General features: G+C 39.1%; 1 protein-coding gene across 3 annotated transcripts in view; it reads right to left on the bottom strand.

Annotated features, from left to right (window-relative positions):
- LOC135073741 (calcium-activated potassium channel slowpoke) overlaps positions 1-16,431 on the bottom strand; it is an 81,595-nt gene that overhangs the window by 18,803 nt on the left and 46,361 nt on the right. For 2 of the 3 annotated variants that reach the window (XM_063967903.1, XM_063967904.1), the window contains exons 2-7: positions 7,132-7,193; positions 5,642-5,753; positions 4,993-5,104; positions 4,297-4,448; positions 3,732-3,899; positions 2,719-2,810 (exon numbers count right to left, since the gene is read on the bottom strand). In XM_063967903.1, coding sequence (XP_063823973.1) covers positions 2,719-2,810; positions 3,732-3,899; positions 4,297-4,448; positions 4,993-5,104; positions 5,642-5,753; positions 7,132-7,193 — 698 coding nt within the window. Of the gene's footprint in view, positions 1-1,952; positions 2,045-2,718; positions 2,811-3,731; positions 3,900-4,296; positions 4,449-4,992; positions 5,105-5,641; positions 5,754-7,131; positions 7,194-16,431 lie in introns of all 3 variants that reach the window. The other variant, XM_063967905.1, reaches the window with a different exon arrangement.

Below are 16,431 nucleotides of genomic sequence, written 5' to 3'. Positions count from 1 at the left end.
CATCGGATATCCATACACAGTAAAATGTATTGGAAACTAGAATGTCTTGTATTGTGAAAGTTCATTAGGATTTCGAAAGTTAATGGTTGGTAGATGTTACTGTATATAAATATCGTCTAAAAGCTTGCGTCTCAGTACAGTACTTTATCGTAAATCTCTTGTTCGTGTTCAGGGTTCAGCCTCAATTCTTTATAAGTTCAACTGAAAGGGGTTAGGCGCAGCTGCATAACGGGTGGGTGAATGTGACAGACAGACGTGGACCGATCGGTACAATGATGGAGGTTAATGTTGTTACTGTCAAAAACAAACCAACAGAACAACGGTTCAGGAAACGCACTAAAATCATTCAGAAAGTTCAGTAAGAGAAAAAAGAAAGTTAAAATAAAACGCAAATTGCACAAACTAAGGCACATCATGCAATCTATATTCTCTAAGGTGTGGCAAAGGAACTGATTTCATTTTTATTTATAAAATTACACAACTCTACCTTTTTATTGACGATTGCAAACATTGTAAAAATTTTACAAATCAACAAATCCAAAACTTTGATATGACTCGTGTATCACTGCTAAGATGATGTCAATCATGTGAATGATATGTTCAAAATCTAAAAACTAATTTTGCTTTTTAAAATGTCCTCAATGCACACAGCCTTGCCACGCTCTATGAATTTTAACGTAAATACATTACACTAATAACCGAGGGGGTCGATTCAAAAGTACATAACAGATTACAAACAGTAAAGAGGGTCAACATTAAGAGTAAGAGATACAGTACAGATACAGAATACAGATGACGTGCAGGCAGGGAGGGACGGGCTCTACGCGACAACAGCCCCCCGCCACCAGCCGAGGAGCTGTCGACGCCGACACACCATCTCCAACTACGTACCACTCAACATTTAACTCTCCCACTAAGCGTACGGTAACATTCCTTTACGTATACGACTAACAGAACATAATCATGAAACCTATAATGACGAGCGATAACACTAGCCACTATCTGCTGTTCACTATTCAACTGAACTCAAATTCAAAGGTAATTTACAATCAATATCGACTCAAAAACATTTGCGGGACTCGCGTCCCGCCAAAGATAAGTGAGAACACAGAAGCGTGCTAAGAGAGGAAAAGGAAGATATAGATTTCACAACACGGAACACATTCAACGGAACGGAGTGAAGACAGCGGCTCACCTGCGTCCCCGCTCATTCTTGAGGGTGCCGCCATACTTGGGTCTAGTGCCGATTAAGTCAATTATCTCTGGGATACAACTGGCAAATATCGCCTAAACGCCGACAGACAAAACAAGACATTCACATTCAAGTCGACCGGTGAGTCGCGAGAGGTGGCGGGAGGGAGTCGCCGGCCGCGCCGCGTCAGGGCGGGGGCCGGCGACTCGCTCTCGACAGCTCATCGGCGTGGCGCGTGGCGCGTGGCGCGGGCGCACGGGGCGTGCGGTTAGGGCGCCGGCCGGGGCGAGGGGCGACAGCGGCGCGGGCCGCGGCGGGCGCGCGGGCACTGGCTGTGTGTGATCGTCGGGACTCGTGGCGAGGTGCCGGAGCTAGCGCTACAGCGTGGCGACAGGCTTCGTGTGCAAGCGAACAAACCAAACACTACTTTCATCGACAGCATTACAAAACTTTACATCGGCTCTCTCCAGATCTAGTCTCGTTAGAAGGATTAAAAAGCTCAACGGTATCTCGAAAATTTACGAAAAAAGGCATGTAGTAGTGCGTCGGTCGACCGCGCGCCTGTCTCTCTAGTTCGGGGAGAGGGGCGCGGCCGCCGGGAGCTAACTCTTCGAGCATGCGCCACGGCACCGAGAGACCGATTCTAGTGAAGGATTAATAAATTTCATTAGCAAACTCCGCATTCAATCAACCAAGATCGAAACCGTGAGAGGTAGGAAGGCAGGAAGCCGCGTGGAGCGGGGGCGTGAGAGCAGGGTACCTGCGGCGGACGTCCTTGTTGTACCGGCCGCCGTATTTGTTCCGCTGCGCCGCCAGCTCCGTGATCTCGGGGATCCAGCTGGCGAACACAGCCTACGATACACAGCAAACACCGTGAGGTGAGCGACCGCCCCCCCGCGCGCCCGCCCCGCCCGGCCCGCGGCCGCGTACCCTCGCGCTCGCACAAGGCTGTGTGGCTTGAGTGTCGTCTGTCTGCGTGGTGGTGGCTGAGGTGTGGGTGTGCGGGACTTGGGTGCCGTGCCGAGCTACGCTAGCGGCGGGAGCGTGACCGGCGCAAGCCGTGACGGGACTCGTGACCGGGTGCATGCAAAGCCTAAGGATACATACGCTACTACTCGATGAACAGAACTTAAAAAGAAATCGGTTTCACCGGTTCCTAAACTAACGAGGGGCATTCGATATAGACGCTTGGTAGAGCGTGAACACGAGCAGGCCGGCGCGGTCTCCGGCCGAGCGCGCCCTCCCCCTGGCGCTACAAGGAAGGCCCGGCTCGGAAGCGCGAGGCGATCTGTAGCGCGAGGGCGAGCAGCCGCCCACCGGCGACCGCGGGGCCGGCAAGTGTACACGAGTAGATGACACAATACATCTGACGGCACTGAGCAAGCTTTCTTAGAGGTGATGATTCCACATCGCCCGCGAGAGCTCGGGCGATTCAGACCCAACACGGCGGAAGCGTACCGACCCGCGCGTGCCGCGAAGTGAATCGCCTTCACTTTCGGCGACCAATTTATATATCAAACTGATACCTTTTTCCATGTTCACGCTTCAGCTCGCCACTGTACTTGGACCTACTTCCTACCAGCTCTATAATTTCGGGAATGCTACTAGCGAACATTGCCTGCAACAGACCATGGTGTCGATCGAACATCGAGTCAGGCGCACGCGAACACCATCGCGTGGTGCACGACAATGTCCACCTCGAGTCTCGGTAAATCTATGGTGACGCAGTCTTAAGTGTAGCCGGTAGCGGAGCGAAATAAAAATAAAAGGAACGAGTGTGTGTCTACCGGTGATGTGAGCAACTGAACACAGCCAGGCACAGGTGCGGCATGCAGAAATCGCGAGGTGGGTGGGACGCGGCGCGGGATCGGCGCGCGGCGGGGCCCAGCAGATCGCCTCCACTCCGCGGGGGCTACTATACGTGGCTCGTGCCAGTCCCCCATTACTCCTACGAGCGAGCGCGGTAACGTCCTCCGGCAGCATCGCGTGAGTATCACATAACAAAGCAAAAGAAAAAGAAAATACATCCATGCAGTTAGATCGCGCGAAATGAAGCTGAGTGTTCGGCGATAGTCGAAAGAGTCCAATGAAGCGGCCGAGATAGAAGGCACAGGGCGACGCGGCCCCCGGGCGGTGCGCTCGGCGTCTCCCGAACGTATCATACATCTCATGCTCTAGACAGTGCACTAGTCAGGCTTACAACCATTAACGAGCTGTGCGATAATCCAGTACGCTTGTCTAACAAGTCCCATCAACTATATGTAAACATTTGATTAGAATGTCGGTATATTTCCTTTTGCTTTGTTATCAAATTAGCATTTATGCAAGGAATCGCAAGCGTGGCGATTGAACGTAGCTGATCACTACTTCGGCAAAAATCTATTCAGGAATTCTAACGCCTTTGGCATAGGAATTTAAATGTCTTTAAAACTTGCCTCTCCTTGCAAAGATACGTTTAAACACCTGTCATCATAGTGACATAAAATACAGTTTTAGAAATTTAAATTAGAGATAAGTAGTGAATTAAAATGAAACTTACCAAGCCGACGAGGAGAAAAAAAACCAAAAAGGTTCTGCCTAGCACAGTGTGGCAGAACACATCACCGTAACCTACAGTGGACATGGTGACTATGAGAAAGTACACGCATGTCCAGTACGAGAGCTTCTGTGAGTTCTCGAATTCTAGCGGGTCGCCGGAATTTTCCAGCTGAAACACACCATTTCCACTCGTTAAAATCAATATTCAACTGGATTGATATTTTCATTCATGCAAAAGGATCAAAATTGGTTCAAAGTTAGGCACAAGTAACTTTTCAAGAGAGAGAGGTACTCGAGATTTTCAAAAGATACTCAATGTATGAATATTTGCGTCGTTTTCTTGGCAAACATTTACCTAGCTAAGGGACTATGGCTTAAATTATTCATTTATATTTCAGAACAAGCAGGAATATTACATTTACGGGGTTTTAATGATATTAAAAATGTCGAAGAATATGCAGGCGACAGGACATCAGATGGATTTTTGTCGCAAAATAGTATCTTTAACAAGTACATAAGATGCAGTGTTTATCTTAATGTGCTGTCGTCCGTTTTTATAAACTCACCAAATGAATAATGCCTGCCGCTGTCAACCATACTGATATAAATATCGAAACTAATTGCGCCAAACGAATTGAGCTCGATGTCTTTAATATATTGAGGTACTGCAAAATGTCAGGCACGGTCATTAAGCGCAGAGCTCTGAGAAACCTTAGCCCTGAAACAGATGAAGAACAACTTAAAAAGGGTAAAAACGAAGATAATGATGAAGAAGATACAACACCGATATCAGTAACAAAACATTGATTTAGTACGACAGATCATGACAACGATAATGCTACTAACATTGATACAACAATCAATATGCATGCAGTTTTGTCAAATCATAAACGAAAAGTAAAATAATTTAACACTGAGTCAATTTAGGTTATCTTTTAACTTAAAGCATGCTGGAAACTTAATATTGTTTTAATTCAAGTTGAACTATTATAGTGGTTATTTAATTTTACAAAACTACTATGTCTATTTTGTTTTTGTTTGCGTTTAAATCAACAATAGTTTCGTTTAATTCAGTAACGTGATCTTTGTTTATGTTAATGAAAAAGTAATCAAACGTAATACTGAAAGAAAGGGAGAAAAATGGTTTATTCGTTACCTACTGAATTATAAATGTACGACTTCAACTTTTTTTGAGATCGGTCGAGTTGGCTCAAATGTTAAGACAGTTCAAGTTAATAGTGTAAAAATGAGAACTTTCTTACCTATCCACGTTCTATCCAGGTATATCGATACAAAGGATGGGGGTATCGTGAAATAATCTACAAATGAATACATCTCGAGCATGAACCATAGTTTGTCACTAGCTGCTATAAACTGCAACAAAGAGAAGACACATTATAATGATGTGAACTTTTTAGATACGAGTATAAGCAATAAACGGGCACAAATATTTCAAGATATTTTTTTGTCCCAAGCAAGTGTGCTGCAGATCTTTTACGATCTTTTAATGCAAAATTTTATAAATTCAAAATTTTTGGAAATACTTATAAGGAAAGTTAGTATTTGGTTTGCTATCTGCATTTGAGTTAACTGTTATAATATTTACATGGGGCCTTATAAAATGTGTAGAAATTTTGGAGACTTAGCGCTTCCGCATTTTACGCAAAATGTATGGACATTCTTCAAAATGATATTGAAAGGTACTCAATCATTCGAAGTTTAGTGTGCGCTGATACTTGAAATTTGTTTGTACTGTCAACAGTCCTTGACTGTAATTGTCTATTGAAAAATAGCGCCTATTATAACTCTGTAAAATACCACAGTCGTTAGCTTGATGTGCTCTCGTCCGACCACTTGTAGCATAAAGTGCGGTTGCGCCTAATCAGTTTCCCAAAACGGCTTCAGACTTACTCGTATAAAAAAGTAGACCATAAAAAATATGTTAAAGGCAAGGTCGATTTGCTGAGTAATATTGTCACTCCATTTCTGGCATCGCTCCACCTCTTCACTGGAAGTCGAGATACTTTAATCAGAACAAAATCACACATGAGTACAACAGTTAGGTGACACGAAAAAGCATCTAAGAAACAGTCGGGCTGTAGAGGACTCAGTGGGATAAGATTTTAACCAGAAGAGAAAAATATTAAAACGTTTGAAAATTTATAAATAACTTCAAAAAATCGAACTGGCGAAGGCGGGAATTGAACCCACGATTTGAATTGCATTATATCGGGAATTTTCATTTTGGAACGGGCAACTTTGAGATAATTTGTGTGACTGAAAATCAAATGTGTGGAAAGGTAATAAACATTCATATAGCTATCTACAAACAGACAGAGACAGACAGGGTGCAAAGTGCAAGTTATTTATTCTGGGTATTCTTATATATTTTATTTAGGGTTTTATTTATATGAAACAGTTAGGTACGAAAGAATATAGGGTGAAAATACATCCAGCTTCATTTACCATGTCAATTTTATACTAAAACACCGATTTAGTTTCTATTTTAGTGAGAGCTCACTAAATTAGAATCCAGCCAATTAAAATTTCATCTAATGACGTCTAGTTAGTTAGTTAGTTAGTTAGTTTTGCAGGGCAATCGAATACCGCACTTAGCCTCATGATAGGGCCATTGTGCGCGATTTGTGGTTTATCTTCCTACTCCAACCACCCCAGATCCCCCCAGAAGGCGAGCAGCCCGTCCAGGCTGCTGCAAGCTTCCTGTAGCGACGACGGTGATCGAAGAAATTGAGCCCGTTGTTCTTCCACGCTACTGCACTCCATGAGCACATGCTGCGGTGTTTCCTCTGCCTCCATGCACCCCCTGCACAGTGGGCTGTCTGTGACACCTATGTTGTATAGGTGCTTGTTTAGCATACAGTGTCCTGTTATGACACTTAAAACCTTGCGGATGCTGTCCCTGTTTAGTCTGATGAGGCTGCGGGAGAACTTTTTCGATACGTCCGGAACCGCATCTTTTGTTTGCCTGCATCCTTCGCTATTTTTCCATTCTGTGTGGTGTTTAATGACGTCTAAAGGATGGTATATTTATAGCAACATGTGTCCACGGAAATGTTAATAACTTCCGTGGACATTCAGGGATAGAATATACAGAACAGAATAATAAAATAGGATATAATACGAACATTGAGCTAACTTTGTATTGGTACACAGGTCTACAAGTTACCTCAAAGTTGCAAGAAACTGAGTCAACCCCAGCCCACAATGTACAGCTGAAAATAACATGAAGCACAACACAGATCTATCCAGCAAATATTCGGATCACATTTATTTGTGTGGCACTCACATATTCCTTATGATTTCAGCGTTTACAAGATATATGAATTAATATTGTAGCGGCGAATTAAAACAATTTACAGAGGTTCAATAAAGATAGTTACCTTGATGCGTCAATGAAGTAAATGATGAGCGATGCTATACTCAGGATGAACACCAACACTACCTGGAAATTGAGAAAAAGCCTGGTTTAAAAGATATTCTGATATACTTATTTAGTCGAAGATTATTTTCTAGAGAACTCGCCACAAATCATAAACTAGTCCAAAATTATTGTGATTGTGATACAATGGGCCATTAAAATGTTTAAGATCAATGAAGTTATAGTGTTCCATTTGAATGCGAAGCATGGAGAATTCCATAAAGACACAGGAAACCTTCCCAATGTCGAATTTTAATCACAGGATTTGCATATATGTGATATCGTACATATTCATAATCGTGCAGAGCGAATAAGTATGAATCATAAAGATCATGAAGGTCGGGAAGCTTTGCGGTGATGTCATCTAGTGATTGAATGTCTGACACATTGAATTAATTTTAAGAGGTGTTAGTTACATTTGCACGAGTATTTTTCAATGAATTGCTATCAATTTATTTTATAACGAAGTTTATGGTAGATCCTAATTACTTTTCCATCAACAGAATCAGGAATACGGTACAGAATTTGACATAGCGTTTATGAGTCTCGTTAGATCTTAAAAGTCTTTTAGTTCTTCCTGCTTCACAAGAAACTCAATTACAAACAAATTGGGGCCAAAGAGGTTTGTATACCCACCCGGCAGAGCACCGAGAATGTAAGACGTTCGCCCCACTGAGAGTGAAACGCAATTACTAAGGAAAAGACAATATGGATCCAAGGAATCTTGTAGAGGACTGAATTAAATTCTTATTTTCCCCAGTGCATTATTCAAGTAAAAAGAAATAAGAATTCCGCATCCAAGAGGAATATTCTAAACTGCTTCATGGTTTATTGGATCAAGGGTTCTGAGCTGTGAAAAGTAAGTTTGGAATTGCAACAACTTACGACTCAACTGGTTTCAACTTGGACTCCTGCCAATAATAACTTAAAGGCGGTAACTGAAGACCTTTTTATGGCAAAAGACGTCTGCGTTTTTAACGAAACTTTAGAGCCAACAAGTGAAGTGGTATAACAGAATGGAAAGAGTTGGGGCATAATATTGTTATTGTTCTAGACAAAGAACATTGCAACTTCATTCATATGGAATGGGGCAATTTTCTTGGGAAATGTGAGAAATCAAAATGCAGTTTCTGCTGATCTTAAAGAAACTACTTTTGATGTTTACTTGTTAAGTACCTACTCTTTTTGTAACTTGGTTGAATATCTTTGTAAAAGAAAATTTCGTCAGTGACACAGACTTCGAAGCGAACGTCCTCGAAGTAAGTGAGAAAAACAGAATAGTTTTTAGCAAGAGTACTCAGAATCTCATTTACGAAAGTGCTCTACGGAGAAAAACAATATTAAAAGTTTGTGGTGATTTATTTGTAGTTTAGGTTGTTTTCGCGTGTCTGTTATGACAAGATGTAAATTAAGTTAGAGTGTTAACAAGTTAATTAAAGTTTGTGACATTTAATCAACTTTTCAATTTGTAAATTAATATTCTACGAAAAAGGATCATAATAATTTGCGTCTGTTCTATAAGAAATTGGCACACTACTTTAGATATACTCGTATGCTATGCATTGTTTGAAACTAAGGTCGCGTTTACGCTTTCAAATTAATGTGTCTTTAAGGCACCATGAGCCAGTCACGCGACTCCCAATGGAGCCTTAATGCGTGCCAGACACGGCTTTGCCGAAACCCCATTCCAACCAACACTCCCAGCAAGTCAGAAGAAAAAATTCTACGTTACATTATTAGATTATTGCCCTAGTGCACGCAGAGGCTAACCGGATTACATTCACAGTGGTTGATATCCAATTAGGCTTCACACTACTATTTTTTAATTCTCTGCCCTTGCAAGGCTGTCCCCTTGACTTATACCGAGGCAACTCCTAATCTTCGTAAGACTGGTAAGACCATCAACATCAACAAACTGTAAAGAATGAAGATACGGATTTTCCCCGGCAAATGGGTATCCGATCGAAGTCAGAAAGAGGCAGAAGCCACAATAATGACTATTGAGGGCAAGTCGAGATTGCGTGGTTGACCTAAAAAGAGTCCACAATACTTATCTATACGATTGAGATTTAACATATCTCGCTACGTTGGCTGTGTTAGATTTAATCTGACACAGATCTTCTTACTAGGAGTGTTCAGGATTATCTGGTAAATTTTTCCCTCCTAGGGTTTACCCACAAAGTTTAAGTTGTTTAAGGTTTGCTCTTCACTATTATGGAAATAATATTTACTTAACCTTTTGGAGAAAAATTATTCACTATGAAGTTAAAAGCCTATACTATAAACTAGGTATTTCTAGTGTAGTAATAATAGAATAATCGTTTTTCAGCTATTTCTACTTGGGTTTACTTATTCAATCTTTTCTGAAATAACTTGTTCATCGAAGGTATACCTACTTTTCTACGGTATTTTAATGCCTTATAATATTTTAACATGTTACGCTAATGCCCTGTGGCAGTAACACGATCACTCTGCCGTGGATTTATTAGTATCATTTGGGTTTCAGCTTTCGTTGTCAGTAAGCTATTTATGGATGATGTTCTATGACTACAAATAAATCAGTCTTTCCGCTTTTATTTGCTCGTGCTTTATGTGTATTTGGGTAGTTCTACAAATCAGGGAATTTTACGGGGCTCAACTTGCAGCTCCTTAAATTACCAATTAATAGTTTTCGTTTTAGGGTATTAATAAAGTTTAACTCACATAGTACTTGGTCACTGAATTTCAACACGTTTTAATAAAAACATCCCAGACAAAAATGGCTTCAAATGGGAAAAATTCTCATTTCCCTGTGGGGTGACATTCCAGAATTCATGATGTAAATTACAATAAAAAATATATAAAAATATAATTAGTCAAAAATAATATTGTATTGAAAGTAACCATTAGTGTATCTTTCATTTAACCTATATGGATTATGTTAGAATTCCCTATTTACATCATTTTTTTATTGCTGAACAAAGGCGACACGAATTAAGTATCACTTCCCTGCCACCTATAAACACGTTAAAATCTGTAACAAAACAAAGGGTAAGCCACGTTGTCGTTCTTATGTATTTAAGTATGCAGTTAAGTTCGCCTAGTGAAACGTTTATTTCGCCCAAATCGTCAGTCAGTTAGACGCAGCTACGTTGTTATCATCGTTTGTCGTGTCTGGGCCAGACAACTTCTCACTCATCTGTTACGTATTTATAACAGTATTTTATATTATTTTAGGGCAATTATGAAACAATATTGTCAAACTCGCTTGCGTCCATTGACTGATAATATTAAATTTGATATGAAGTTTATATAATTCATGATTTTGGCAAAATACATCAAAAATCTCACTTCCCTGTGTATCATTTCCCTGGGTTTACGAAGAAAATGGAAAAGTTAATATCGACTAACCAGCAAAACTTACTGCTAATAAAGGCATTTTACAAATACACTAAGTGCAGGCAAATGCATACACTCCATTGAAAGTGGATACTCCATTTTGACTTGCTTGACTCTATACAAACTTTTAGCTGTTTTTGCAGTAACGTGTGCGAACACTTCCAAATAGGCATCCTAAAATATTCTTCCATGAAAGCAAATGTTGATGACGCTTAAACTGAATCTGAAACTGAGACCAGTAATGCCTGCAACACCAGTATTTTGATTCATCAGACTTGGTTGACCTTACGAGTGTACTGGGACTGAATGAACATTGATGATCCTGATGGATTGCTGGAGATGCCGAAAATAGATACTAACGAATTGTTTCCAGTCGAAGAAAAGCGTCGAGGAAAGAAGAGGAAGATAATAGAAGGAGATACGAATAGTAGGGAAAAGTCAAAGAGATCGGGTGACGGAAAAAGAAGCAACCTAAATGAGTTCCATGTTCAATTGATAGTGGACCTTTATGATGCACAAAAAAGTATTTTTTATTATTTTTAGAATAAAGACTATAAACTCAAATGCATCTTTCAGTTAAATTTTCACTATCCTGTATATGTTATCACTTCTCTGTCCATCGAAAATAGAAAAACCGCTATAAAATCAATATTTATCATAATTTTGTCTGGCCCGTTAAAAATTGGATATGTTGTAGTATATTCTCGGTCTTTAGTCACTGTTTATACTGATTACTAACAAAAACTGGAGATTCATTTTATGGTCCTAAATAATTCCACCGTGAGTAGAACTACCCATTTACGACTATATTTCTTATGAAGTTTACTGGGTGGTTCACGTTCTGACCTACTTTAATAGTCACGGAATTAAGGAATTCATATACTTGTTACTTGGCCATTAATAGGGCATTGCCCGAAAATATTAAAATCTTTCAGTTGTAAGTAAGCCCTTACTTGGCATTTGCTTGGTTAATTATTAGTTTAATTACACCACATCCGTTGTATTGGTATTTATTATAACTACTATGGGTCATAGACATTGACTGAGTAGATCGATCATCCATTCTTTGGGGAGGTTTAAACTGTGGAACGATTGTAAGAGTGATCTTGTCTGAAAAATCTACACTGAAGCTTTTCGAGTTTATATTTAAATCGTATCTATAGGATCATTCGATACTTAGTTTAGCCGATTCTAAAATCTCTAGGGATTCAAGACTGTCTAGACTTACTTTCACATAGTGACAAACAAATAGCATAAGAAGGAAATCAATCGAGGATGTTTTGTCACCTCAGTGACGTCATGTGACCCATTGTTTCTATCGATTTAACAACTAGGCAAAAAAGACTAGCCTTGCCGAACGAATGAAAAAGTAGCGCAAAGCCAAACGAGCAAAATGTAGTAGCAGAATTAGTTTTTTTTTACGCGTAAAAGCCAATCTATAAAAGGTCATTTGCCCAGATTTTGACCCATCAGCCCTTTGTCCCAATTGGTATTAAAAAAGGTGGGCTTGTTACCGTCAACTAACCAATCACTTGACAGATCAAAGCTCTGTTTATAAATGCGGCCCGCTCTCTCGAAAACGATCGCATCGATAGTGAAGCTTGTGTGTCGATGCTTTCTACTATATCGTAAAGTTGAATATAATAAAATTACTATACCAATTTTTTTATCCACAACGAGGAAACTCTTGGCCTGTATCTCACCTGATGGTAAGTGATGATCAGGCCGAAGGTGGAAGCGAGCTTCACCCGGAATCGTCAACCACGGAGGAACTGGCTGTCTTACATCTAATTGCCGGAACACAACAATGCTGTTAACATTGTTGTTATGGCGACAGATTTAGGTAAGATGGTGGTAGCTAGCCAGGCGGACTTAGAACAAGCCCTACCACCAACCTAACCGAACAGAAAAATCTGCTCCCACTGGGAATCGAACCCGGGACCTCTGCTGTATCTTCACGCACTTTTTCAGCCACAAAATTACGAGGATAAAAATTACCTATTTTTATTAATATTGCTGATGTCTTAAGTATGCGCTGATTTAATTGTTAGGTAACTTGTATAAGGCTGAGTTGCACCACCTTAATTTTGACCGTAACTTTGACGATTTAACCGGTGTTTCTTGTAACAAGTTTGACAGATTTTTGACGTTTGTCAAAGTTAAAGTAAGACAGTGCAACCCAGCCTTAAACTTTTTCGTTTAGGTTTATGTACACAACTCTGTTATAAGCTCAATCACTGTCGACTAACCCTGTCGATACCACTGATTGAAAACACAACGTTCATCGATTGCTGGGCTACACTAGCCCCAATTATGCGACAGGCTAATTTGTTCCGTTTGATGTCGCCCATCGCTGGATATTTATTTCATGGCCCAGTTTGCGGGATAACGAATTGTGTCTCTTGTTTCCTGGACTTGATACCCTGCTTTCCGATAGAATGCTTCTGATTGATATTTTAAAATATTTTAAAAGATTATATTTTAATCAGGATTAAAATAAAAAGGTATGGCAGCCTACGACGTGTCAAAAATGTCTCTTTTCAAAATATAGAGAACTAACTAGCTGTCCCGACAAGCGTTGTCCTGAAGAAAAGTTAATTCTTACCGAGATACGCCGTCTTTGCCTGGGAACAGACGTATAACTAGTCCCAGCCTCCACTTCAGAGGTGGCAAGTGATCTTCTTTGATGAGCACAAGGCTGTGAAGCTTGATGTCTTCAGCATGCTGTTTCCACTTAGTAAGGTCGTTAAGTTTTCAATATCTTAATTTTCATTTAAAAAGAGAAATTTTATTTAGAAAGGGCATGTTTTCAATATAAGTTAATGGAAGATTTACTGAAATGGTCATGGGCGCAGTTTCATACTGGGGATTTGTTGCAAATCAATAATTAAGGTCATCACGGACTACTTATTATACAAATATTAATATTAACAAGCAATAAAAGTCAAACAATGGATTGACCATTGTGATCGTTCATTCCGCTTAACTGACCCGTCCGATATTTGCACAAGGAATTACAATAGTTATCGTAAAATATGGCCGCAACAAAACGAGTAAATATTAATGATTCGTTGAGCAATTAAATAAATACGCATTTTCGCTTCGGAGGGTTTACGGCGGGAATCCGCCATTCGGTTTTATTAGGGCTGCGTTTGGGAAATCGGTAAAAGGACAAAAATCGTGCTTCGAACTCGAATGTTAGGGGTCCGTATAACTGGAACGATTGTGAAAATGATTGCTCGATTTAAACTGAAGCGTCTGAGGTTGGATGGATTTCAAAATTTAGACGAATCACAGGTTGAAATGGGACCTATTTTTTTAAATTACTTATTACGAACTAACGTTTATTATAATCCATTAAGTAGGTACTTTGTAGTTATTAGAAAGAAACCCACTGAACCAAAATAGGCCTGAAATCTATAATTTTTCAGAACACTTGACAATAGCGATAGTACGTGGATATTGTTTTGTGATCATGATTTTGGAGGTCTCGTCTGTCATTTCAGTCTATGTTGTCATAGTCTAGGATCCGATATGGCCATGGAAACTGTTAGGAGTCAATCAATAAACCAAACCATGGCCACGTAATCGACAAATTTATGTTCATAGTGGATGCATTTCACAGCCCTATGGTTTAATGGGAATTTATTCATAAGTGCGAGAATTTTACGGGAAGCGGTCGGAAGTGGGCAACCCAGCAAAGGTTTCGAAGATCCCAAAAAAACATATTTTTCTTTGCTTATTGCGTTTTAATGGTCGTCGGCTTTTAGAAGACATAAAATAGCCACATATAAAATACATAACATAAAATTAAATAAACATTAGAGTTACGGAAACATTATTAAAATTAAAGAAAAAATCTTTAAGGCATGAAATACTTGAGTTTTTTTAGTTTTTCTGTAACTTTTGTATTCTTGGTAAAAATCCTTTGCGCAGAAAACAAAATGCCTTGTTTTATGACCTTAGCCTTCCTTGAGCGATTATAAAAAAGTACTAGTTCAAACTTAGAACGCGATATTTTTTATGGCTGCTTGAGTTAATAGCCAGCCAGTGTCATGTAAAAACGAGGAAACAGATGAAAAGTTAAAAATACCTACGGACCTCAGTCAAAAAATAGATCTGTCAAATTATACTAACGACGAAGAAAATACAAAGGTTTTTATAAGAACACAAACATTAGTATACATTAAACATTAACACTGAACAAGCAGTAAAAACATTAGATTTAAATATGTATAGCTATAAAAATTTTATACAAGAAGTATTATTGGTTAAAGACATTTTCCTCCTCATTTGAGTAAAAATAAACAATTACAAAAAGAAAAATAAAATACTTTTAACTTTTTTATAACAAGATGAAGATCAACCTCGTCTCCGGGACTGCTTCAAGGAATTAGTTTTATTTATATTTTGTCATAGGCCGGTTGGTTTATAATCTCTTTTATATCTTTCTAAGCGTCGCGTGTTAGAAAACGACAAAAAGTTATTTTTTGAATGCTAGTAATTGACGTTTGTTTCGGAAAGAAAACGCAAGCGACGTTCCACGAAGTTTTTTAAAGTAATGCTCTACTTTGGTATAAAAGGTTTGGGGCAGTTTACAGAATTACTTATGTGTAACGTCAATATTTAAAAGTAGTTTTAACACAAGGTAAAATCATAATTATTTAAGAAAGAAAAGTTCATAGCTTGAATACGTATGGCGAGTTTTTATAGAGTTTGAAAGTAAATAAGTTCTTAATATTGAAAAATATATTTCACTAGCTGACCCGGCAAACTCTGTTCCGCCTTAAAGGCAATAAATAAGCCATCGCAATTTTTCCTTATTTGCTCACCGTTTAGACCTACCCTGGACTACGACAAACATTTTAAAACCAAAATCACCTCAATCGGCCCAGCCGTTCTCGAGTTTTAATCAGTCATATAGATTACCAAGCATTTCCAGCGTTAACGTCAACTCGTTAACATAACTGAATAACAGTCGGTGCACAAATAAAAAAGTGCATAATATTTTTATGACATGCACTCGTTTAAATGTCATTGTGGTTAATAAATTCCTAATTGAGTGAGTGTTCCTAGTTATTAATTTTAATAAAACTATGTCGCATAAGCAGGTGACATTCGTAAAATGCGTGGAATGGGTGTGGGAGGACGAAATTTAATTTAGTAGATTGAAAACGTTGATTTAGACAGCTAATTATTCTTTATTGAGACCTGGCGAAACGTAATTCAACGTTACAGGCAAAATTTCCTTTCTGAGAGCAGTGATGGGTGGATTTCTTCATATCGATATGCGCAGATTTTATTTAAGACAATTGTAAGTTGTGTGACTTTTTGTATTCTTTTCATCGTCCACAAAATTAGTTTTTTGCTCGATACGGATACAGATTACTTGTTAGATTTTTTGTATTAAATAATTTGGTGTGAATGGAGGTCAATATAATTATATTTTTCTAAATTACATACCTTCCTTAACTTGCAGCATTTTTTGTTCACAGTAAATAAAAAAGTGTACGTTTAGGTAAGATTAACTTATCAGAGCATGACCCTATGCTCCTGCAGCGGAGACATGACCTGCAGTTGATATTGATGAAACATAAACAATCTTCGTTTTTGTATTAGTTTCGTTATAAAATAAAATAAGAGCTTTACCTACTTCAGATTGGAAATTGGGCACTGACTATAGTTAAACATTTTTTGCCTACTAAATTATTAAAGATATTGACCGAAGATATAGACCGTAGTACTCCGAAAAGCTAATAAAAATAATATTTCGAAAGTAGTCTATATCGTACCTACTAATTTATCGACATTCCCAGCACTAAAGTAGGCGAGAGGGCGCCATTGTTTTGGCAACTGTTCCCAACGAGTTGTTTACGCGTCGTGC

Source organism: Ostrinia nubilalis, chromosome 8 (assembly GCF_963855985.1).
Source record: "Ostrinia nubilalis chromosome 8, ilOstNubi1.1, whole genome shotgun sequence".
In the NCBI taxonomy this organism is placed as follows: Eukaryota; Metazoa; Arthropoda; class Insecta; order Lepidoptera; family Crambidae; genus Ostrinia; species Ostrinia nubilalis.
This window is presented reverse-complemented; position numbering and strand designations above follow the sequence as displayed.